Below are 26,554 nucleotides of genomic sequence, written 5' to 3' on the forward strand. Positions count from 1 at the left end.
TGGTAAGGCTTATTTTGTTGTTCTTTTTTGTTATGAGCACCCCCTAAATTATCTTCAAAAGGGGTGTTTTAATTAACCCAAACACCCAATTTTCACTCTCGCACTTCCTTGGAGTTTTCTTAGTATGCATACATAGTTTCAGGCTGTTCGGTTTTATCGTTTCGGAGTTATGGAGAAGTCACACTGACATATACATATATATACACACACACATTACCATATACGTGTGTGTATATATATATATATATATATATATATATATATATATATATATATATATATATATATATATATATATATATATATATATATATATATATATATATATGTATATATATATATATATATATATATATATATATATGTGTATATATATATACATACATATATGTAGATATTGTCGCGGGGGTGGCCGGCCCAGGTTACCCCCGACTCAATTTGTGATGATGGACGGTTAACACCGACAGCCCTCGGCGGCCGAGCAGTTCCTTATTAATAGGAGGCGGACACGTTGATCCTCGGAGATTTTAACATGTGCTCGAAAGGCATGGCAGAGAGCAATGGCGTATGGGTGGAGGAGCACGGGGAATGAAACGGATGCACAGCAGGTTTATGCTCAAACCCACTACAATTACACGAATACAGTTTCTTCAAAATGAACACATTTAATGAAAATATAACAAATATTTACAAACACCGATAATTCAAAAGGAAATGATAATATTGTGAAATAAATATATCCTACAGTCGAGGCCTCGCACACAGACTCAAATATGGACAACAGGGAAACAAAATATAAAGAAAAACCGTACTTACAAACTATTTTGCTTTACTCTGCTTGGCCCAGAGCCGATCCTTGTGGAACTTGGAATGGAGGCGCTTTTATTCGCACATGCAGTCGCGCGCAAATGGCGCCGTCACTTCTCTCATAGCTGGGCAGACATACGCCAGACAATCCACGAGCAGCACTCCACATAAAGGCTCAAAGCCCCAGTGTAACGGCTTATGATATACACGAGGCTCGTGGTCCATTTGTCGTGACTGCACCTCGTGCCTCCACTCTAATCACGGCTAAAAATGCACAAGCCTACTGAGTCCGATGCCTCTCAAAATGTGCCAGCCTTCCTCTTTCCAAGAGTGCGCAAGCCAACTCCAATCCTCTTCAAAAATCTCCAGCTGCCTCGTGCATGTGTGCGCTCTGCCGCTCTCCCGTCCCATGCAGTCGGAAGTCTCCCACGCCCTCTTCTTCTTCAGGCGTCTTTCATCTCGCGTCTCGCAATCCTCTGCCTCCAGGGTGTGGAGGTGTGTGTATGGCCTGCACGCACCAAACCCGGGAAGGCAGGGCTTTCTGCCCGTTTGTTGTGGTTTTAGGGATATGTTTCCCACCTTTATTGCCTGGCTTGAAATATAGAAACATGGAAAACCACAGAGGGCAATCACATACTGGGGAACTTATTCTTACTCCCGAGGCTAATTAACACCGCACCACCCCTCGTGTGGTGACACGTAACACTTCAGCTCACAGATTCCCTAACTTAGTAACATCGAGATGATTTCTACTCGTCCACGGACCAAGCAGTTCTACACAATGCTAAGTTCCCTATTAAATTATTCCATCTACCCCCACAACCGTAAGTATGTATATATGTGCGTATATATATATATATATATATATATATATATATATATATATATATATATATATATATATATATATATATATATATATATATATATATATATATATATATATATATATATATATATATATATATATATATATATACCGTATGTTTGCCTTATGCATGCCATTCCTCATCAAAAGCTTCATCTTCAATTCTGTTTCCTTCCCATCGCATTTTGTTATAATTGAAGCCATGCTGTTTTTGCATTGCCCCAGAGGTTCGTTGCAGTAACGTGACCTTCCAATGAACTTTGGTTACTAATGCTCCCAATGTAAAATAAAGTGGGGTAAATGTTTCATCTCTTTCTGATCTCATGCCATATCTTCTTCCTCTTTCGGCTCGCTCCCGTTAGGGGTCGCCACAGCGGATCAACCGTCTCCATTTCGCTCTATCCTCCACATCTTCCATTGACACTCCAACCACCAGCATGTCCGCCCTCACTGTATCCATGAACCTCTTATTTGGCCTTCCTCTTCTCCTCCTGCCTGGCGGCTCCATCTTCAACATCCTTCTCCCGATATACTCCGCTTCCCTCCTGTGCACATGTCCAAACCATCTCAATCTCGCCTCTCTCACTTTATCTCCAAACCGTCCTACCTGCGCTGTCCCTCTAATATACTCATTTCTTATCTTATCCTATCCATCCTCGTCACTCCCAATGAAAATCGCAGCATCTTTAACTCTGCCACCTCCAGCTCCGCTTCCTGTCTTTTTGTTAGTGCCACCGCCTCCAAACCATACAACATAGCTGGTCTCACTACCGTCTTATATACTTTCCCCTTTACTCTTGCAGCTACCCTTCTGTCACAAATCACTCCTGCAACTCTTCTCCACCTTCTCCATCCTGCCTGCACTCTCTTTTTCACTTCTCTCCCACACTATCCGTTACTTTGGACAGTTGATCCTGAGTATTTAAACCCATCCACCTTCCCCACCTCAACTCCTTGCAACCGCACCATACCACCACCCTCCCTCTCATTTACGCACATGTACTCCGTCTTACTCCTACTGACTAACATTCCCCTTCTCTCCAGTGCGTACCTCCACCGCTCGAGGCTCGCCTCAGCCTGCTCCCTACTCTCCCTACAGATCATGATGTCATCCGCGAACATCATAGTCCATGGGGACTCCAGTCTGATCTCGTCTGTCAACCTGTCCATCACCATTGCAAACAGGAAAGGGCTCAGAGTGGATCCTTGGTGCAATCCCACTCTTACCTGAAACCGGTCCGTCATTCCTACCGCACACCTCACCGCTGTCACGCTGTCCTCATACATATCATGCACGATCCTCACGTACTTCTCCACCACTCCCGACTTCCTCATACAATGCCACAACTCCTCTCTTGGCACCCTATCATAAGCTTTCTCGAAATCCACAAACACACAATGTAACTCCTTCTGGCCTTCCCTATACTTCTCCATCAACATTCTCAAAGCAAACATTGCATCAGTGGTGCTCTTTCCTGGCATAAACCCATATTGCTGCTCACAGATCGTCACCTCTCCTCTCAACCTAGCTTCCACTACTCTTTCCCACAACTTCATGGTGTGGCTTAACAACTTTATCCCTCTGTAATTTCCACAGCTCTGCACATCACCCTTATTCTTGAAAATCGGAACCAGTAAACTTGATCTCCACTGCTCTGGCATCCTCTCACTTTCCAAGACTTTATTAAACAATCTGGTTAACAACCCCACTGCCATCTCTCCGAAGCACTTCCATGCCTCCACTGGTATACCATCTGGGCCAACCGCCTTTCCACTTTTCATCTTCTTCATAGCAGTCCTCACTTCATCCTTACTGATCCACCCCACTTCCAGATTCACTATCTCCATCTCTTCCAACCTTCTCTCTCTCTCATTTTCTTCATTCATCAGCTCCTCAAAGTACTCCATCCACCTTCTCAACACACTCTCCTCGCTCGTCAGCACATTCCCATTTGCGTCCTTTATCACCCTTACCTGCAGCACATCCTTCCCAGCTCGGTCCCTCTGTCTTGCCAATCGGTATAAATCCTTTTCCCCTTCTTTTGTATCCAACTTCTCATACAGCTCGTCATATGCCTTTTCCTTGGCCTTTGCCACCTCTCTTTTTGCCTTTCGCTGCCACTCCTTGTACTCCTGCCTACTTTCTTCATCTCTCTGACTATCCCACTTCTTTTTTAGCCAACCCCTTCTGCCTTATACTTTCCTGTACTTCCTCATTCCACCACCAAGTCTCCTTATCTTCCTTCCTTTGTCCAGATGTCACACCAAGTACCTTCCTAGCTATCTCCCTCACAACTTCTGCTGTCGTTGCCCAATCATCCCACCCATCTTTACCACCATCCAACGCCTGTCTCACCTCCTCCCTAAATTTCATGCAACAGTCTTCCTCCTTCAGCTTCCACCATCTGGTCCTTGGTTCAGCCCTCACTCTCTTCCTCAACCTCACCTCTAAAGTCATCCTACAGACCACCAATCGATGCTGTCGAGCTACACTCTCCCCTGCCACAACCTTACAGTCACTAATCTCTTTCAGGTTGCATCTCCTACTTAAGATGTAATCCACCTGTGTGCACTTTCCTCCACTCTTGTATGTCACCCTGTGTTCCTCCTTCTTCTTGAAATACGTATTTACCACTGCCATTTCCATTCTTTTTGCAAACTCTACCACCATTTGCCCTTCCACATTTCTGTTGTTGAGACTGTACCTACCCATCACCTCCTCATCCTCTTTATTCCCTTCCCCAACATGCCCATTGAAATCTGCTCCAATCACCACTCTTTCATCCTTGGATACACTCTCCACCACTTCATCTAACTCACTCCAGAAATCTTCTTTATACTCCATCTCACACCTCAGATGTGGGGCATATGCACTGATGACATTCATCATCACTCCTTCAATTTCCAACTTCACACTCATCACTCGGTCAGACACTCTCCTCACCTCCAATACCCTCTTGACATAATCTTCCTTCAGGATTATCCCGACACCATTTCTCCTCCCATCCACACCATGGTAGAACAGTTTGAAACCACCTCCAATGCTCCGAGCCTTACTCCCCATCCACTTGGTCTCTTGTGCACACAGTATGTCCACCTTTCTTCTCTCCATCATATCAGCCAACTCTCGCCCTTTGCCAGTCATCGTCCCAACATTCAGAGTTCCAACTCTCACCTCCACACTTCTACCCTTCCCCCTCTCCCACTGCCTCCGGACTCGCCTTCCCCTTCTCCTTCTCCTCCTTCGCCCAGCAGTAGCACAATTTCCACTGGTACCCTGCTGACCACCCGTACCGGTGGCGGTCGTTGGTAACCTGGGCCTCGACCGATCCGGTATGGAAATTCGTTTTGTTGTCCGCATAATGATTTGGCATAGGTTTTTACGCCGGATGCCCTTCCTGACGCAACCCTGGTCGCCTCTTACGACACACAGGGATATGGTACACCTATTCTAACCGGGGCATACACCGGGCCCAGTACAACTGGTACTCATTTCGCCGACCTCGGAAGGATGGCAGGCTGAGTCAACCCCCTGGTGTTTTCGACTTGGTTTATATATATATATATATATATATATATATATATATATATATATATATATATATATATATATATATATATATATATATATATATATATATATATATATATATATATATATATATTAATTCAGTGTCCCAACGGGGCTTGAACTCAGGACCTTTTGGGTCCCAAGCCACTGCCCTAACCACTGCGCCAACACCAGGCTTGATCTCATGCCATGTACGCCTTGTTAATTTTGGAGCACGTTGCAATCGGGGCAGAGTTTTAGCCTCAAGGGCCACCAGGTTGACTTCCCTCACCAGGAGGCTTTTTCTCAGTTTTTTTTTTCTTGTCAAGGTGCTGGGATCAAAAAGCTTTCAACATTCTTGTGCTGTTTCTGGTTCAAAATATGAAATCGATCTTTTAAATCATTGCAATTGAATATACGTAAATGTATAATTGGATAAATGTGGAGGAAGATACAGTGTCAATGCACATGATTGATGGCAGACAGCAAAATATTAAGGGAATTGAAAGGGAAGGTGCTGGTGTCTTATGTAATACCACCCTACCTTTACTGTCTGGAGTCTGGCACTGACAGAAAAATTACAACACAGGCTACAGGTCTGCAAGAACAACTGGGCCAGGAGGATTGTGGGAGTGAAGAGGGTGGATATAAGGAGGATGGATGAACTGAGAGAGGAAATTGGTGTGCAGATCAGCTTGATAGGGAGATTGGTGAAAGTGGGCTGGACATGTGGTGCGGATGGAGGAAGAGAGAATGGGAAAGAGAGCGGATAATAATTGAGGGACCGATGTAGGAGGAAAAGAGGTGGACCATAGTTGAGATGGGAGGATTGTGTGAGAAGGGTTATCAGTAAGGTGGGGGTGGTTGGAGAATGGAGAGAGTTGGCTGAGGACAGAGGGCGGTGGAGGAGTATTGTGGTCAAGGCAGGGCAGAAGCTTGGTGCCATTCAGCTTCACCCTTATGAGGGGAAGAGAGGAGAAAGAAGAAAAAAACCTAATTGTGTGTGTAAACCAATTGCTCACATCTAGAATATGATTAAAAAAAAATCCTGTGTCTTTTGTTGCAATCTATTCAAAAGAAGAGCACGATGTAAATTTGTGCCATCATATTGCATTGCAACGGTTTCTCTCACATCCTGTGACCGCATATCACGTAGCATGGCCTTCGGGTCAAACACAACCCCAGCAGAAGCAAACCGATGCACCGATGTATTCTCACCGAGGATAATCCTTATTAACTAAAATTATCATTTGCGGTGACTCATTCGAACAGTATCTTTACATAAACGGGTGACACTGTCTTTATGAAACCTGGTGTTGACTTACTGGTTGGGGTGGCTGGCTTGGGATCTTAAGGTCCTGAGTTTGAGCCCCGTTATCCGCTGAATTAACACCAGGTGGGGTTGACTCAGCCTATCATCCTTCCGAGGTCAGCAAAATGAGTACGAGTGCACAGCATCAGCGGTGTAGTTGCACCCCCAACAAAATGATAGCTCCCTGATGCAAAATGATAGCAAGAAGAAGAAGAAGAAGCTGTCTTTTTGAAAATTTTACGAGTGCAGTATCGTTGAGATCTAGACTGTCTGCATACCTCAACTCTTATTCCTCACATCTCCCGTCTATCATACCACCTTCCAAAGGCTGTCCTGTGTCTCACTCTTTCCTCGAAGACTTCAAGCAAGCAGTGCACCGCCACCTTGTGTCATGCCCCATCCTGACCCTTGATCTTTCTCCCCCCCCCTCCCCCATTAACCTCTCCTAACCCCAACCATCTTACTTGTTAGTTTCAGTGTTTTCTCCTCCTCCTCCTCCTCCTCCTCCTCCTCCTCCTCCTCCTCCTCCTCCTCCCCCTCCTCCTCCCTCTCCTATTGACTGTTCATTCCTTCAATGTTTTATTTCACTCTCAGTTCTACCTTACTTTCCCATGAGCTTCTCCTGTAAAGTAAAATAAATTACAAAATGGCTTTGTGTGGCATTGCTGAGCTGTGTCCATCGGGTTACTGTTTCGGAACTTGCTCGTTTATGCTTTGCCGGACTAAACATAACATAGCATGACAACATCTTTCTGATATAATGGAACGAGAAAATAAGAAGAAGAAGCTAAGGTTCCAAGGGATGCGTTGATATTTTTCCACCCGGCACCTCTGTGGTAGAATAATAGCTAGATGAGCAACACAAAAGTTCTGTGCGGCCTCAACACTGCTTTATCTGTGGGCCCAGATGGCATCGTTGCTCATGTTCTACAATCCTACACCGCTGCTCTTAGTTTCCCTCTGTCTGCGCTCGTCGGCCTTCCCTTCTTCCTTGGCCAACTCCCATATTCCTGGAAATCCATTGACATCGCTCCCATTCACAAAAGAAAAACATCCTCTCGACTCTAGACCAGAAAACTTGCTTCCAATTTCAAGGAGTCATTGAATCCATCATTGCTACTCACATCAAGTCTGATCCCTGACCATTAGTTTGGATTCCATTCTAGTCACTCAACTCTGGACATGCTGCTGCTGCACTCTCATCAGTGGACGCTGACCCTAAGTCTCTTAACAAGGGATCATAGCAGTCTTTCTGGACATATCTGGTGTGTTCAACACCTCTATGCTCTACTTGTCAATTTTGCTGCCTGTAGCTTATACCGTTGCCATCATGCTCTTAGATCTGTCATTGTGGTATTTGGATTTTTGCACGTTTGAGTTCCACAACCGATTTTTCTTTCGAGGAGCTTGTATGTGTGTCATGTGATTGATAGGAATATTAAAATATCATTGTATTGCTTCATAAATTACAAGGACATTGGTGTCGTAGACAAATCATGATATTAGATGGGACTTGAATCTCGAGTCCCAGCATCACACACCCTTTGATCAGAGATAAGAAAACGGAGGCAAATCTTGCTATTTATGTTCAACTGTTTTTCGATATTTAATTTTTTTTATAGAAAAACCACACGGTCTGCTCTTTCACCTTTTCTATGCATGGATACAGGCTCATGGAGGAGCTAAACGACCAAGGACAGCAGGTTCACACAGTATCAAAGGGTACCGGGGGCGGGGGGTGGCTGGATGGTTGGTAGACATATACATTAAGGAATAACAAGAATTAGTCACAATGTCCTGGAGAGGAACGTAATTGATGAAAAAAGAAGATATTGTGAGTGTGCATGGGTGAGCACGTCTGAAAAAGGTGTTTTAGGTTTGAGTGTGACCTGTGGTGGTATGAAGAGGGCAGAGGTAAGAGAGGCAGGAGGAGCAAGCCCAGTTGTGAGATTGTTTCAGTTGGATTCCACCAACTTTGGCTTCATAACCTTTCAAACCTTTTACTCTGATTACCAGCAGAACATGAGATGAGATGTCATCTTGAGCTGAGTTGATTAGGTTGTAAGAATATTCTTTGCATACTTGTTGCCCTTTGCTCTCTTTCATATTCATCACAGGCCCAAACTCTGTTTATTTGCAAATCATTATTATTTTGTATGCAGCCTATGGCTGCTGGTTGCATCATTGCTGGGAGCATGGCTGCGTCGATAATGCAGTGCCCCCTGTTTCCAGTAAGCTGGTACTCATTTTGCTGACCTCGGAAGGATGGCAGGCTGAGTCAAACCACCTAGTGTTATTTAACGGAATGATAGGGGCTCAAACTCAAGACCCTAATATCTTAATCCAGCCACCCTAACTTTTAAGCCAACACCAGGCTTTATTTGAAAATGAGCGATGGTGTTCTGCTTCCTTGTGTGGCGTAGTATCGCTCCGTGGTGTTGGATTGGTTAAATGTTGATTGTCTGAATCTGAAAGACAACAAATGATGGGTCGAAGTGTTTGAACAACCGTCCTTTAAACTTCAGGGAACATGCAATTAAGGGCCATGTGTTGTCGAAAATGTCGGGAAAAGGACATGTCCTGTGTGGAAGAGCAAAATGTTGGTTGAACTACTGCAAATATCCAGAGAACATTATGGTTCCTGTGTACTCCACCACCAGCTCATTGTCATCACAATTGTTCTTAACCAGCGACGGAGGTATTCTATCCATGAGAAATGAAATGTAGAGCTCAACGTTTGAGGTGCAAGCCCACCTTCAAAGCAGAAGTGTTGAACAAAGCCGCACTCACTTTGAAGAATGGCTCACGCCCAAAACGTTGCAGTTGGGATAACTCCATCAACATTCCATTAAAACTCGTCCTTATTGTTTCACCAATGCAGATTCAATCCTTATAAAGACTCGTCCTTTCTCATAACAGTTTTGGCCACAGCTTCTTGATCTCACCTTTCTTTTTCTCTCTGCTTTCCCACCCTCCTTGACCAATGTTCACAGCCGACCTTCCCATTGAGGAGTTCAGCCCCACACCCGCCTTCCCTGCACTGCAGTATTTGGAGGCAGTGGATGATGGTGGGGTGGCCGCACAAGCTGGACTTAAGACCGGTGACTTTCTCATTGAGGTGAGGTCTCGTATCACTACCCTCTACCCTCTACCCTCTCACCCTCACAAATAATCAGACAAACCACACAACATGTTAGTAAAATTGTGGTGATTGGGGGGGGGGCAGTTGTCGAGCCCATCCTCTTTGCAGAGCTTTGGGTTGCTCACAACAAGTTGTGAACATTTCCGTGGCTCAAATTAATCCATGACAGGTGTCCACTCTGTCGCAGGGTGTCGAGATTTTGCTGAGCATCCATGAGACTCCAATGCACAACTGTGAGGGCAATGTTAAGCTTTTAGCCACTTCAACCATCAACCCATTCACAAAATTGTGCTTATCCTTATTTTCATGAAATTACTCGACATGTCATTCACTGCTGTGGGTCAAATTCCTATGGCTGCTCAGCAGAAATTCCGACACCCTGTGACAGGGTGGCGACCTGACCAGGATTCTTTCTTGGCCACAGAGATGTTCGATTTATCGTGGTGACTGCCCTGATCGTCTGGAAAGAGTGTGGGTGACCACCAACACCACCACTTCTGTCATTATCTGCAAACTCAGTGATGCAGATTCACCGCAGATGGATTATAGAACCTTTATTCCCATTGAACAAGCAGATTAAATTCCTGAAAATTAGATCACAGTGCCTCTTTAAGGGGAGGTAAGTAAATGATGGGCCAGTTTCCTATATGTGTGTAAATGGGGCATTGACCATTGGCCTCAAGACTGTGATTCCTTCACCCTCAGTCTCTTGCACCTTTACTTCTGTACACCCTGCTGCCTTTGCCAGCATGACTCTGGCACACCCTGTCGCGACTGGAAGAGAGAACTCCACGTGACGCTTTTTGAAACCCATCGAGCCAATGACCTTTTATCTGGGGCATGTACAAGTTGGCTCAGCCATTTAAAGATGTGCCGGCCTTGTCCAACTGTGACGGGATGACCACTGTTGTGCAGAGGTGTTGGAGGGCGGAGGGGGAAGGGGGGAGTGCTTACGACAGGTGGAAGTTGTAAATGTGTAAAGTCGGATTGCCTCTGGTGTCCTATGTCTGTATGGATTTGCAAAATCTAATTTGGAGTCCGTCTCTTTTGTTGACGAAGATGGCTCTTCCAGAACGTGCTGGGTATTTTCAGTGTCCATAGCACTCTCTGCCAGTGTGTGCGGACCATCTGGGTTTGTGGTAATATCCGTGTTTCGTGGCAATTTAATTAGCTTTTACTGCAGGTTTCTCATTCCATTATCTCCGTGCAGACATCTCTTTTCTGGCTCCTTGCTAATACGTCGGGACTCCATCTTCAGTCCCGTTCATTCATAGCAGAGCCGGTCTTGCCGTCATGTTTCATGTGGCTTCCCACTGTTATTTCATATTTTTCAACAGAATCTTGTGTTAAAAAAATAGATAATTGGAATCCACAGCCGCCAAACTAATAGAGAGGTTTTTTGCCTTTATTTTTTTTTTTATCCTTCATTCTTCTTCTTCTGAATATAAATGTACTAACCCCTCCTTTCTTTGGCGCGAACGAGGGCTGTTATTTCCTCCGTCACCAAAGGTGAACAGACGTTATGCGTTCATCGCTGTTTCTCTGTCTGTCTGTCTGTCTGTCTGTCCGTGAGCAGGATATCTCAAAACGTTATTGATGGGTTTGGACAAAACTTGGTGGACAGGTTGGGTGTATGACAAGGACAAATTGATTTGATTTTCGTGACGATCCAGATCCAGATACGAGAATGTTTCAAGTTTTTCTTCACCATTGAGAGATAGGGCCGAAAACGATATATAGCATGGTGTCTCAAAACGTTGTGGACTGATTCGGACGAAACGTAGTGGACGGGTTGGGTGTTTGACATGACCAAGCCGATTTGATTTTTGTTCAGGTCCAGATGCAGATCCAGCCTATCATTGGGATACAAAAGTTAAAGTGTTCAGCCTGATGGATGTATGCCCTCTCCTGAGTGCCGTTCTAGTTTGTTGATGCGTCCGTCTGTACAAAACGCAGCAGACATTTACCTACCTAAAGCAATAGGAAGAGGCAAAACAGTAGGGATGAACTTATTGGTCCACTTCTGGATGCAGCACGTTTACAGGCTGTGTCAACCTGTCAACCCAAGCTGTGCAACATGTGCATGAAATGCTGTGCATTTCGAAAGCAAAACCATGATTGTTCCCGTGATAACCGGTTTTGTTATAATTCGTCTGCACAGCGAGCTTGCCATCATAGTTTGCTCAATTGTACACCGCACTGTTTTGCCTGAATCGGCGATCCAAGGATGTAATAGGAATGATCACATCGCCAACTGCATAATTCAGCAATCGCATAATCTCTGCCTGCAAATCAAATGGTTGCTGAACCTCAATATAATATCTGTACAAACTGCACAAGGTTTATCTTCCTGAGGCATGTGGCCCTTTCCGTACAAGTCAGTGTCTTCTATCATGTCATAAAAATCCAATTGTTTGTGTGCGTCTCAGATTTGCTGCTTTTCATAAAGTGACGTCACGTCTCCGATTTATCGCACATTGACTTGTTTGCTGGCCGAAACAAAAAGACTTGTTGTCAATTGAAGAAGTATGGATGTTTGTTTGACTGTATGCAGATTGCTGTCTGTCAAATGGGCCTCGTGTTTTGAAACATTTGTACAAAGCCTTATTTTTTTATTTTTTTTTTAACGGTGAGCAGTTCATTGATCTGTTACAAAGTGCAGATACGGATCCTCAATTGAAAATATTTATGGCTTATATCACCGTGGCCATGCTTGCTTGGCTTTCCCATCCATTTACATGGCTCATAATGCTGGGAAACCGGGTTCAAATCACATGCACTGTTAATTTATCGGTTATATACCAATGTCCATGTTATGTAAACCCATGTAAAAATACACCGACATTCTTGTCCTGTATGTGTTGTTTCTCGCTCTCGCTCTCTCTGATATACCATACTCTTCATCGAGCGTCGGTGCTGCTGATACGGCTTCCTGAGCAAGAGTTATACCTGATAGTTTGCCATGGCCTTCCCAGCAGTAGTTAGGGCAGGAATTTGTTCATGGTGCTGGCGATCGCTCGCCTACTCTTCACAAAGGATACCGTAGGGTCTTTAACCTCCACCAACTAATGCTGGCAAAAGGGACTCCCGTTTTTAAGGTCCGTCCAAGCCTGGTGTTGGCTTCGTGGTTAGGGTGGCCGACTTGGGATCCTAGGGTCCTGAGTTCGAGCCCCGTTGGCCGCTGAATTAATGCCACGTGGGGTTGACTCAGCCTGTCAACCTTACGAGGTTGGCAAAATGAGTGCCAGTGTACTGGTAACGGGGGAACTGCATCAGCGGCATAGCCGTGTCCCGAACCAATGATGCAACCAGCAGCCATAAGGCTGTATTCAAAAAAGAGAGAGGTCCATCCGAGGGGCGGAACGCACATTTATGAATCGCCCTGCCTGTGAAACACCGGGTGACTTAATACCTGGGTTGGGATTCAAACCCAGGCTGGACAGCTTAGAGGTGAGTGTGCGGACCTCCAGGCCATCCTGCCAGCCTGATTTACATGTATAAGCTCCTTCAAGCATCTTTCACACTGTCGAAAAATGAAAAAGCACAAATAATTATTTCAAGGAAATGTTAAATTTTTTAATTTTGTGGCTTTTGACCAGCATCAAGGTAACTCCCAGCCTTGCAACAAAACCTTTGCAAATCCCATGTGCCCTGCTTGTTTAGCGACCAGGCTAAGCCGCATGACGAGTTGTGTGTATAATGATATGTTTTTCACACAATTGTGGCCTATTTGTAAAGTGTACCACAAGCAGTGTAAACCTGTACTAATCTGTTTCATGGTCGGGTTGTCGGCGCCGAAACCATCTCCCCCACCAGGTTTCTTGGTGAGGACGGTGTGTGGATATAGACACACAGCAGGATTAAAAGCAAAACCTGTCAAAGGGAGGAGGAGCTCCTTGTGAGCAAACGGCCATCCATATCCAGTGCCAAACTGTCTGTGGACATCCTCCTGCAGTTGGGTAACTTCTTAGATCCTCGTGGAGGATCTCTAAGTCTTACTCACGTTGTTGTTCTTCATCTGCTCCTTGTGGACTTTTTTGTTTCACAGCCTCCAGTTTTCATCGAAACTTCCTGAAACTTGGCATATATATATATGTAGAAATACTCTGCGCAGACAGTAACCATCTCCGATTTTGAAAATTCCTGCGAGAAAAAAAGTTATGACGTCAAAATATCTCCGCTAATGGAAATCGCCTAAAAAATGATCTCCGAAACTAGGCAAGCTGTTTGAATTTTGTTTCTGGGAATCCAGCCGGGCATTAGCACAGATAATTTATCGCAAACCTGATACATCACAATGACGTCATATTCGTTTTTATGACGTCATCATTTACAGGACGAGGATCTTAGCTCGTATGAGCTTGTTTTTGTAAGGATGTTCTGGCAGGATTTACACTCTGGCCACCATAAAACGCTTTATTCTGCAAATCCTACGACAAATAAATCTGAAAACCCACTCCGTGGGAGTACCTCCTGTGCAGCTGCCCTCCGGAGGGTAGCTCCCATTATGACGGGATTGGGGCAAAGCCTTCAGGACGCCCACTCTTTGATGGGAGGAAAACCACGGGGTAACCTTTCCAGGCCAGATTGCGGTAGTGTGTCGGGGTGATACTGAGGTGTCATGCACCAGAGGGTGGGCTCCTTAGGTTAACCTGAGGTGGTCCCTTCGGGTGGGTGCCTGGAATGTCCTATCCCTAAGAGAGGATGATCACCTGTCTGTTATCATCTGACCTCAAGCATTTGGACATTGGGATTGTAGCACTCTCTGAGGTTCAGAGACGGGATAGTGGTGAGATCATGGTGGGTGGTTACACCTACGATTGGCCTGGTCACTCTGATGGTTACTTTGTCCAAAGAGTTGCTGTCGCTGTGTCCAACAAGCTGACTCCAAAGATAACTGAAGTAACACTGTTCAACGAGCTTATTATGAGACGAAGGATTCGTCACTCCTTGGCTGTCATTTCCCTGGTCTCTGTCGATGCACCGACTGAGGCGAGTCATCGCACTGTGAAGGATGCATTCAATGCCACGCTTAAGTCTGTGGTTGATCAGTGCCCCAGGCGAGATACACTTCTGGTCTTGGGGGATTTCAATGCATTGACTAGAACTGAAAGGGATGGTTATAAGACATGTGTTTGTCCCCATGGGTCTGAAACTGTGAACCAGAATAGCACTAAGTTCCTTGACTTTGCAAGAAGTGATGGACTTAGGGTGGCTGGTTCATGGATTCAGTGCCCTCAGGCTCATCGCTGGACTTTGTATTCCAACACTGGTGGTGCGGCAAAGGAGATTGACCATGTGCTCCTTGATGGTCACTGGAGGATGGTCCAGAACTGCAGGGTCTACCGGAGTGCTCAGTACCTCAATACCGACCACAGGCTTGTTGTAGCAACTCTGAAGTTGCAGCTTAAATCTGGGAGAATGGCACCATCCCAGCCTCGGCTGGATGTTGGCAAGCTCAAGGAAGAGAGGGTAGCTGAGGAATTTGCGAACAGCCTAACTGGAGATTTGGTGGGGTGGTCCGAGTGCTTTGGAGAATCCTGAAGAGTTGTGGAGTGCCACCAACCTTAATGTTGCTGGCAGATGTCTTGGAAATCACCATGGAGCGAAGAATAATTTTGTCTCAAGGGACATTGCATACCATTGACCAGAGTCACAGGGCCAGGCTGAATGGCAGAGCTGAGATGTTCAGAGAGCTGAGGCCTAAAACTGTCCGTGCGCTAAGGGTGGATAAGGAGGCCTATGTGTGAGGGGGTAGAGCATCATCTGTGGTGAAATGATTCTCATCCCGCTTACAGGGGAATTCACACATCGCGTTCGTCCAAGCCCATTCCTCAGTGTACTGCAGTTAGAGCGGAGGGTGGTAGGCTCTTGACGGAGGAGTCGAAAACAAGGCACGCTGGGCTGGTTACTTTGAGCGGCTGCACCAGGCTGATCCACCAGCTGTCCAGTTGGATGCTGGGGGTGTTGCTATTCCCATTTCTGACCCTCCCATCAATTGTGATCCACCTTAGTTTGTGGAAGCACAGGCTGTGATGAACTGGTTTTAATGGGGTAAAGCTCCTGGGATCTGTGGCATCCATGCTGAACCTCTCAAGGCTGGTGGAACTGCTGTACTCGTGTCGTTGCACGTAGTTCTGTGCTCTGCCTGGAACACAGGCAACATCCCAACTGACTGGAAGAGGGGCCTTGTTGTCCCTCTGTGGTAAATGAAGGGTGATCTCCAGGACTGCAGCAACTGCCGAGGGGTGACGACGTTCTCAGTGCCGGGCAAGGTCTTTGTTTGGATAATTATTGATAGGGTTTGCCAATTGATAGGATAGGGTTCGATTGGGCCTGCTCAACCATACCCTACCTTTCCTTGACTTGGAACAGGCTGCAACGATTTCTTAACGATAAGGTTTTTTTTTTACTTTCCTCACTCATTAATTATCGAATGCCTGTTCATCATATCTCCAGCGTTTTTAAGCATTGCAATGAACCCAGCAATTCGTAGCTGTCAGTGTTCATTGCTTTAGTTCATTTCCACACATGTGATCACCATGAATATCTCTTTAATTAAGGTGAATTACAAAATTTAAGCTCCAGAATCGATCAATTCGGACATAGTTAATTTGTCCATTTCCGACATTGTTTGACACTCCAGGCATCTCCGGGAGGTGTTTAATATGATCAAACGGCGATTGGTAATTACTTACCAAGCCAGCCATTCTTTATCAACCGTTTCATTGGAGTGCTTCCTTGAGTGCTTTAGCCACTTGGCGAGAACTCTACAAGCTGCTTGGATGTCTGTTTGCAAGCCATGGCGATACATGGAAAAATCACTCTGCACTGTCTGTTACTCCACAATACAATGAAAAACCAAGTTGATCTTGTGATGTGATATGTGATCCCTGCAGCACAACTGCCAACAGTACGGGCAGAGGTTAGGAAAGCAGCGTCTCAAAGGTCTGAGAACAGCAACGAAAGTGACACACTTACTTAGCAGGTGCCACTAGCAAGGGCAGTCAGTCATTTTGTTAAGCTGCTACAATGTCAGCCATCAGAGGGTATCGATGATCGTGAAGAAGAGATGGTTGAGGATGTCATTTAGTGCTGTATGTTGTGGACAATTGTCCTCAGGTTTTCATGATAACTTAGAAGTGGTACCCGGTAAAAAAATTAACTTTCACCCTTTAAGAATTGTGCGAATAAATTATTGAAATATCAGCTGCTTTTTTGTGTCCTTTTTGTCACCTTTGTTGTTGCAAGTAGAGTGAAAAGTGGTGTATAATCGGACATACTGTTTGATAGGGTGGTTTATATTACTGTTGTATGGAAATGTTGAAGGTAAAAAAGGATTGAATGTAGTAAGTGTTTTCTGAATCGAATCGACATGAGAAACAGGATTGAATGAGACTCACCATCGTTTACTGTATTTCACCGTCTGTCCGTCTGTCTGTTTCCAGGTACCGCAAAAACGGCTGAACCGATCGCAACCATTTTTTGGATGTGTAATCCTGGGACCCCTTGGAGTAAAATAGGCGTAAATATAATAACATGACCTCCTTGACGGCTCCCGTAGGGAGCGGGTGCTTCTTGTCATTATAAGTGAAGAAGAAGATGAAGGAGGAAGAAATTTTGTTTTAATGAAAATTGAAACTGGTCCATCTATCGTCACCTTACTCAACTAGATTGTACGGTTTGCAGATTGGGCTTGATTAGTGGTATCTCCTCTAAGACAATTGTTTCCGGCTGGACGGACGCATGCACGCCGAGACTGAGCTCCTTTGATATTGTAGATAGAAGCAACTGCTGGACAGACGCACGCCCTGATGTAATGAACTCTTTTGTTAAGCTTGTTTATTTTTATTTTTTATTTTTGGTGAAGGACTTTGGATTTCATCGAGGCTGCCATTTCTCTACGAGGCAGCATAGTTGCACCTGAGATGTGCAGTTACTTATGGCAGAAAGGAATATATCTTCTTGTGTAGTAAAGCCTTGTTCTGTTTGTTTGTTTCTCTCTATCCATCGATTTTCTCTGAAACTACTCGACTTGGGACCATACAATCCATATCATTATAAAGATCTTTGTCCGGTTGTACGGTGTGTGTGTGTGTGTGTGTGTGTGTGTGTGTGTGTGTGTGTGTGTGTGTGTGTGTGTTAATTTTTCCATTACCAATGATCTGTTTGTTTTTTTTTATCATTGAGCTTACTTAACTGCTGTTTTTACTGAATAATTCACAAGATTGTGAATTAAATGTTGTTCCGTCGTTATTTCATTTTGAGCTTGTTCTAAAATGAAGCGACCATTGTGAAAAAGGGGAGGGGAGGACTGAATTGGGAGGTGAGGGCAGAGAGTTGTGATGGGTGGGGTGGTATTGAGGACTTGGGGTTTGGGTGGGGGCCGAGATGGGAGAGGCAGGGTTGAGGACTTGGAGCGGGATGTGATTTGATGACATGGTGGAGGTGGGAGCTTTGATGACTTGAAAGGGTGAGAAGAGGACAAAGAGTTGGGGTGGGGGTGCACAGAGGGGACAGAGTTGGTTTAGTTGGGGGGGGGGTTGAGGACTTGGGGTAGAGGGAGAGGGGGCTGAAAATGTGGGGTTCGGTTGGAGAGGTGTTTGAGGATTCGGGGTTGAGGACTTGAAGCCACATTTGACATGTCGCAGAATTTCCACGGGTCCCTGCTCGTTTGCGTGCGTTTCCATGAAGTGCGTGAAGTGATTGATACCATTGTTAAAATCAGCATCTATTTTGCTCCCAGTGTATTTGGCTGTCCTGGATGATTCTGAAGCATTTACAAAGTCTTTATTTTCAGTGAGAAAGATGACTTCCCTTTATGCGTTTATGGTAACGTGATGTGTTGCTGCATTACTTAGTTGCTTTCTTTACCACGTTGCAATTTTGAATCGATATAAATTGGAGGTGTGCATCAGGTACACACGTTACAGGTGAAATTTTAAGTTGACATTGATCAGTGCTGCTTTGTTAAATCTCACCCTGCACACTTCTCGTTAGGGGCACATATCCGGCTGTGGACGTCACGTTGTGCCAAGTACACTGGCCGGAGAACTTGGCTAATTGGTCCTTGCAAAACAGCAGCATGTGGCTGCAAAACACCATTGCTTGTGCATCAGCATTACAGAATGCAGCTTGGCATGCTGCACAGCCTGGCATTTTGCGTTAATTACAGCCCCAGAGCAGGAGCGCTATTTTTGAAGCTCCGGGTTGCAATGGTGCTGACAAACTCGTGTTTCCACCCTGCTATCGGCACAGCTACTACAATGGTTGTTAATCCCGTTGCCCGTGGTTGTTGTTTCAACAAGCTCGAAGTGGAAGCAATCTGTCGTCCATGAGGTCCACGGCAGCCTTGCACATTCTTGTAATCTGAGATGATTTACTCTTTTTGCTCAACTCCATTGTTACCGTGAACTTCATCTTGCTTGACATTCACATGCTTTTAAAATGAAATTGCGAATTGTTAAGCCAGGTTTCTGGCATGCAATGGCCTGCTCTTTTCTAGTGATTTTGGGCCTCTTTAAGAAATAATTTAAAAGAACATTATTGGGGCCTAAATGCATTTTGGCTAGCAGGTCTTGATTGGTTTATTTATTTATTTTGCCCACTATCTCACTGTTCAAGATACAGTTCCCCCTGCTGGTACTGCACCTGAACTGTAGCTTTACTTGGATTGTCATCCACAGGTGAGAAAATCCAGCACTTGGATAGCTCTGAGGCAAACTCATGACTTCACTTTACAACATCCAGCCTTCCATGGAGGTCTCCTATCCAAGTATGAACCTGACTCGACTCGAATTGGCTTCTGAGATCTGACAATATCAGGCCCATTTCAAGCTGACAAATTGTAGGTGAATGATTATTAAATATAAAACTAGAAGGGCACACTTGGTGGAGCGCATACCTCCGTCAGGCTGATTCGTTTTCGTTTTGTATCCCACTCTTAGGCCGGATCTGGATTCGGACTTGAACTAAAATCTAATTGCTGTGTTCTCGTCACCGAACAAACTCATCCACCAAGTTTTTCCAAATCGGTCCACAACTTTTTGAAATATCGTTTTAACCTGATCACTCGATGGCGAAGAATCACTTTAAAAATTCTTGGATCCGGATTCGGATCATCAGCAGAATCTAATTTTGTCCTTGTCACATGCCCCAAGCCCTCCACAAAATTTTGTCCAAATTTGTCCACAACTTTTTGAGAAATTTTGTTTACAGACAAAGACAGACACGGGGGTGAAAACATAACCTCCATCCACCTTCGGTGGCGGAGGTAACGATGCACATTATACTCAGACATTCGTGCATACTCACTGTACAAAAGAGCCGTTCCCTCTACAACGATCAAGGTGTGAAATGTATGAATGGCACAGCACTGCACCATAACAGATGACCCCCACCGTTGCTGCATTTCGGAATATGCCCTTATTTACAATTCTGACCGAATATGTTGGTACATTCTTGCATCGCACCATCCTTGTGAAATTTGTTACCAGTGGTGTTCTGTACGAAGAAAATTCCCTTTGTCGCCACACTGGCCTTTACATTCAGCAGCTGAAGGATTGTGTTACCTGGAGTCGATTGTCGTGGGTGATGTACGGTGGCATTAGTGGGTCATTCAGACACCCTTTCGATTACAGCTGGCTGCTTTGCTACACCAGTTCGCGGTCCAACAATGGGCCGTGGCCATACGTCTGCAAATTGCGCCTGCTCACGAACTAGTTGGGAGTTATGCAACCAGCCTCTCAATATGCCGTACCTCTACATTGGAGAGATGGATCACTCGAGTGTCTAATATACTGAGCATCATGGTGATTGGCTGTCTACCGATGGTGGCACAAAGGGGTCGAAGCCTGAAGAAGGAGAAGAAATAGAAGGAAGATGAGGAGGATGAGGATGATTAGACAAGGCTGGGGACAAATGCATGAAGGTTATAAACTGTGTATTGTGTGTTGTGCAGTAAGTGAGGGGGTGGGCCAACGACTGTGTGATGGGTGAGGTCGCCAGGCTCAGCGGGTGAAGGTGTGTGTGTAGGTGGGGTGGCCGTGTGAGTGGGGTACTGTGGTGGAGGGGGTTTCAAATGGGGAGAGGGGGTTGTTGGTGTGGCCTATGTTGGGAGTGCTGCGGATGCAGGAAGTGATGGGCATGCTGTGAGTGTGCACGATGATTGTAGTGCGTATGATAGGGGTGGTGGGGCAGGTATATGCATTGGTGGATGCCGGGTGAAGAGGAGAGGGAGGGTGGCCAGGGAGTTTTTATCATGAATTAGGGTATTGAACAAGTGGACTCCATTTTGTCAGAAAGATATGAAAAATATTTTGTTTGTGTTGTTTTAGAGGAATGGGGTGGCGGATATTGATGAAATGTTGCATGATGTTTTGTCAGGTTGTTGGCTGGGAACATTGGTGGTGCGTGCGGGGGTTAACAATGGGGGAGGGTCTGTTCGTAACCTTTGAAGAAGAGGTATTGCTTTTTTGGGGAAAAATTTGAAGGATTTGTGGTGTGAAATGTTTTTTTTTTATTTTTTTTTATTTTTTGAAGGATTTTACCATTGCTGGGAAATCAGTGTAGATTTATGTAGTAGAGCGACAGATGCTAACCAGTGGTTGTAGAGGAATGTATGTGGAGGGGGAGATTGGTTTGTGAATGTGTTGGGGAATCCCTGCATTGTCATCGTGAGTGTATCCAGACAAGAGGCAGGATGCTGAAAGAATGGGGCAGTGAGATTGTGGTAGTTGTTGAGAAAGAGATTGGGGCCTTTTTTAGACTACAAGATGTGGTGAGAGGGTGGTGGCAGCAAGGGATGGTTAATGGAAGGGAATTATTGAAGGTATTTTATGTGAATGCAATGGAAGAGTTGGAAGCTAGGATGGATGGCGAGGGGTACGACATAGTGATTTAAGTGAGGCGAGAAATGGTTTTGTGAGCAAGCCAACTGGAGGACAGGAATTAAAGGCTACAAGGTGTGTATGTGTGATAGGAAAGAGAATAGGGGAAAAGGTGTGTGATCTGTGTGAATGAGAGTATTGCATGGAGAGAAAGACATTACATTAAGGAGGGAATTGATCGAGAAGATTCTGTGTGGATAGAGATTAGAGTTTGCAAGAATAGTAAGATATACTTGTGTGATCCTTTTATAGGGTTCCTGGTGTGAGGGAATGGTAGGAAATAGGGGTAGGCTACATGAAGAATTCAGGCATATGATAAAGGAAGGTCAGGTCAGGTATGGGAGCATGCGCCAGAGCAGCGTGTCACTGCGTCCACTTTCCGCCGGTACTCCAAGGGCCTCCGTCTGGCCATCCCCCAGGAAGATGCCTGGCCCATCCCCATCTCCTTGAGATGCCGATCAACCTGCTGCAACCACGTGACACGTGGTCGGCCCATTGGCCTCCTCCGCTCACGAGACTCCCTCGCTGAGAGAATCTGGTGAGCAGGATCAGCATCAGGAAAACGAGCCACATGTCCATACAGCTGCAGCTGACGCTCACGGACTATGCAGGTAACAAATCTCATTTGAGTCTCTCTCAGCAACCGCTCGTTGGACACAAAGTCCGACCAGCGATAGCTAAGGATTCTCCGAAGAGACCTGGTATCAAAGGAATTACGTCTCGGTCTCAGATCCTTGGTCAAAGTCCAAGTCTCCATAGAGCAAGACTGGAAGCACCAAGGACCTGAAGACTCAGACTTTCGTCCTCCCGCACAGGTACCGGCAGCACCACACCCCATTATCCAGTGAATCCATGACTCCCCAGGCCCGACACAGACGTCTATTGACCTCTGACTCACAGCCAGCAGAGACATGAATATCACTGCCAAGGTAAGTGAATCTCTCCATGACCTCAACATACTCGCCACAAACAGGCACAGACAGGACAGCAGCAACAGGACAGATAAAGGAAGAGTATTGATTATGGGGGATTTTAAGGTGCCAGTGATCGGTTGGGTCCAGGAACAGAGGAACGGCAGATCTCTTCTCCAAGATTGCTTTTTAACCCAGTTTGTAGAAAATCCCCCCAGGAGGAGTACAGTGTTGGACATGCTTTTATATAATGATCCTCATGAGGTGGAGGTGGGAGAACCTCTGGGGAAGGAGGGGGTTGCGGAGTTGGGGCAAGCAGCCAAAATGTAGTAAGCGCTACTCTCTCGTTGAGATGTGAGGTTCAGTATAGTGGTGCAAGACGATTGGATTTTAGGACGGCAAACTGGAGGGTATGGGAAGTGATTTGGGACCTTTAGATTCGGTAAGGTTGATGAGTGGGCGGTCTTTATCGTGGAAATGGGTAACCTTCAAGGAATAAATGTGTACGGTGCAGAGTAGACATCCAGTATTCCAGCGAGGTTGAAAGGGCGAGACTGAAAGGGACCAAGGTGTTTGAGCAGGGAGGTATACCGTGTAATTAAAACAATAAACAGAAGGTATTAAGTCCAAAATACCAGGGCTCGAATCCGACACATCATTATCGGAGGAAACTGAGACGAGTTCCGAAAATAACTCGGCAGGCCAAAAGAATATGAAAAGGAAATGGCCAAGAATATAAAACATAACAGAAAGATATTCTTTAAGTATATTTGATGTCAGGGTTGGGTTAAGAGGAGTGTGGGCCTGTTGGGGATTAGCACAGGAGAGCTGGTGGACGATGAGGGTGACATGGCCGGGTTATTAAATCGTTTTTTGCTTCTACATTTACACGGGAATAGTTGGGGGACCCTTCAATAGCAGCGAGTATCTATAATCGGGGGTGAGCAAGGGCTTCTCGAAGAGCACTCCATGTACGAGTAGATGTAGTGAAAAGAACCGCTAGGAAATACAGTTCCAGGGCCGGATAATGTGCATCGAAGAGTATATTGAGGGAGGTGGCAGAGCAGATGAACACTATGTTCATCGAGCTGTTAATGATATCGGTTGAGTCGGGAGTCAGGGCAGGTACCAGAGGATTGGAAGGTAGCAATTATAACCATGATTGAAGAGAAGTTCCAGAGAAGAATTGGGGAACTATAGATCTGTTGACTTGACTTTGGTTATGAGGAAGGCGTTGGAAAGTGAGGAACAGATTGAGAACCATTTGAATGATTTCAAATTGCTTATTAAAGGTAGTCAGAATGGATTGATTGGAGTGAGGTCATGTTTAACAAATGTATTCGAGTTCTATGAGGTAGTTTCTGTCTGGCTTGATGGAAGCGCAGTGGATGTAGTATTTCGAAAACTTTCAGAAGACATTTGTTAAGGCACCACAAAGGAGGTTGTTGGTTAAGGTGAGGGCTTGTAAAGTTGTTGGCAGAGTGATGGGAAACAAAGAGTGGCTGTGAGTGAGAGCATGTCCAGCTGGGAGGACGTATAAATACTGGGGTACCTAAAGGATAAGTTGTAGGACCATTATTATTCATAAACTACGTAGATTTAGACAATGGGGTTTGGAATAAGCTATCCAAATTTACTGTTGACACTAAGCTTGGAGGTAAGATCGACAGCAGAGAGGGGGGGGGGGGTAATGTGATTCGGAAAAGCTGAAATATACTCTGATTGATTGATTGATTGGGCAAAAGATTTGGAGATGCAATTTAACCCAAGTAAATATAATGTGATGGGATTGGGTAATAATGATGAAAATAGGAATTATATAATGCAAGGGGCAATATTGGAGCATATACCATCCAGGAGGAGGAGGAGGATCAGGTATGGCAATCGGTGCGGGAGGTAAACAGACAGCACAGTGCCAGGTAGCTATACATAGGTATCGGGTCTGAGGTTGTATTTGTAGGGGGGGGGGGTAAATGATGAATTGAAAGAGGTAGTGTAAACACTGTACAAGAACCTAGTGAGGTCTCATTGAGAATATTGTGTTCTGTTTTGGTCACCACTTCTGAGGAAGGATGTAGCTGCCAGGGAAAGAATCCGTTGCAGAGTAATTAGATCGATTCCTGAGTTAGCTAGACTTAGCGATGAGGAAGGGCTGGAAGGAGATGAGACTTCATATATTACAAAAAAGGCGATTACAAATGGATCTCATGGAGATGTTTAAGATGATGACAGGAAATCGAAGCAGTCGGTGCAGAAAAGTTTTCAGCAGAATCGACAGTCGACGACGGTACCAGGGGCAATAGCTTGAGAGTGAAGAAGAGTTGGGATGACATGAAGGCTCTCTCATGCAGATGGTAGTTACTGAAGGGAATTCTCTCCACGGAGTAGTGGTGGCAACTCAAACGAACGGTGGAAGCGTTGAAACTGGAGTTGCATAGACACCCTGGATGTCTTAAGGATGGTGGGTTATTGGTTCGTGGGCGCCAGCAGTGACCACTATTTTCGTTCTGTCTGTCTGTCTGTCTGTCTGTCTGTCTGTCTGTCTGTCTGTCTGTCTGTCTGTCTGTCTGTCTGTTTGTGACTCTCAACAGAGCATAGCTCCGTGACGTTTGATGCGGTCTTGATGAAACTTGGACACAAACTAGATATCATTGTCTTGTTGTGTCTTTTTGTGTGAGGGGTGTCCCACGCCCCTTGTGGGCGGAGTCGCGCCTACTTGAACTTTTTATTTATTTTTATTTTTTCTCCCAATTTCATTTCCTAGAAGCTGTGCGTAATGTCCATAAGTACAACATAGAAAAAAAATCTGATTTCATTTGGTCAATTTTGATGGAAGAGATAGGTTTTTACGGTAGGGCTTCCTCAATAATGCCCGCGAACCATCGTCACCTCCCAGCTAGTATGGATTTAATATTGGCGGAAAGGCATTGGCAGTTGGCATGATTGGCCGGATGGCTTCCTCCTACATCGGACTTCTTTGTGTATCCATCGATAAAGACTAGAATGGTGAATGGGTAGGAAAGTGTTCACACAACCTGTGTACATTCACGTGATTCCAAATTGCATCGACTACACTCAAATTGGAGGATGATTGGTGGTTGTGGTGGTGGTGGTGGTGGTGGTGGTGGTGGTGATATTTAAGATTTGACACTTTTCTTGCCTATCCTTGCTTCGCGCCCCCAAATTGTTGCAATGACTTGATATAAAGGTTGTGCCAAGTGATTAGGCTTGGGCCCAAGCCTTTGCTTTGAATGCAGCATTCGGCTATTCCTTCATCTGGATATACAGTATTTACCTCTGTGAGCGAAGGTGAACGGAGGTTATGTCTTCCACCCCCCCTCACCCCCCACCCTTTTTGTCTGTTTGTTTGTGAGCAGGATAACTCGGAAAGCTGTGAATGGATTCGGACAAAACTTGGTTGACAGGTTGGGTGTTTAGCAAGGACTAATTGATTAGATTTTGGTGAAGATCAGGATGTGGGTCCGGATACGAGCATCTTCCCAGTGATTCCTCACCATTAAGAGATCGGGTAAAAAACGAGAAAACTGCACAATATCTCAAAAAGATATGGACGGACTATGACAAAACGAGGTGGATGAGTTGGTAGGTGACAAGAACAAGCAGATTCGATTTTGGTTGAGGTCCCAATGCAGGTCCGGCCTATCAGTGGGATACAAAACCTAAACTGTTCAGCCTGGCAGAGTTATGCGCTCTACCACGTGCCGTTTTAGTCGTCTTTACTTTGAAACGCCATCTGGCCTTCATTCATCTGTATCCACCAATCGACAATTAATTGCTTATGGGTAAAAGGCAGGAGGAGGCCCTCGCAAGGTCCAAAGTATCCACCTGGATTTCTTTTTTTGGGTTACCTTTCGAAGACCATAAGAGTTGTGGTGTTTTTCTTGTTTAAACTCGGTAACATTTCCAGGTGCTTTCAATCCTATCTTCATTCCAAGGGCTCTTTCAAGGAGGTTCACGCAACCTCGGATAGCTTCCAATTTAGTAATTTAGTTTGTTGCGACGTTTTCTGATATTTTTTTTTAATGACTTTTCTACAAGTTTCTTTTATCACTGTA

The 26,554-nt window shown here is 45.2% G+C and overlaps 1 protein-coding gene across 8 annotated transcripts in view; it reads left to right on the forward strand.

Moving 5' to 3' along the window:
* Window positions 1-26,554, forward strand: part of LOC147025870 (SH3 and multiple ankyrin repeat domains protein 2-like) — a 545,479-nt gene that overhangs the window by 329,440 nt on the left and 189,485 nt on the right. For all 8 annotated transcript variants that reach the window (XM_085880768.1, XM_085880767.1, XM_085880769.1 and 5 more), the window contains one exon: window positions 9,531-9,655. In XM_085880768.1, the coding sequence (XP_085736894.1) occupies window positions 9,531-9,655 (125 nt within the window). The remainder of the gene's footprint in view (window positions 1-9,530; window positions 9,656-26,554) is intronic.

Source organism: Eptatretus burgeri, chromosome 5 (assembly GCF_056783735.1).
Source record: "Eptatretus burgeri isolate ZD-2024b chromosome 5, Ebu_testis_v1, whole genome shotgun sequence".
Classification (NCBI taxonomy): domain Eukaryota; kingdom Metazoa; phylum Chordata; class Myxini; order Myxiniformes; family Myxinidae; genus Eptatretus; species Eptatretus burgeri.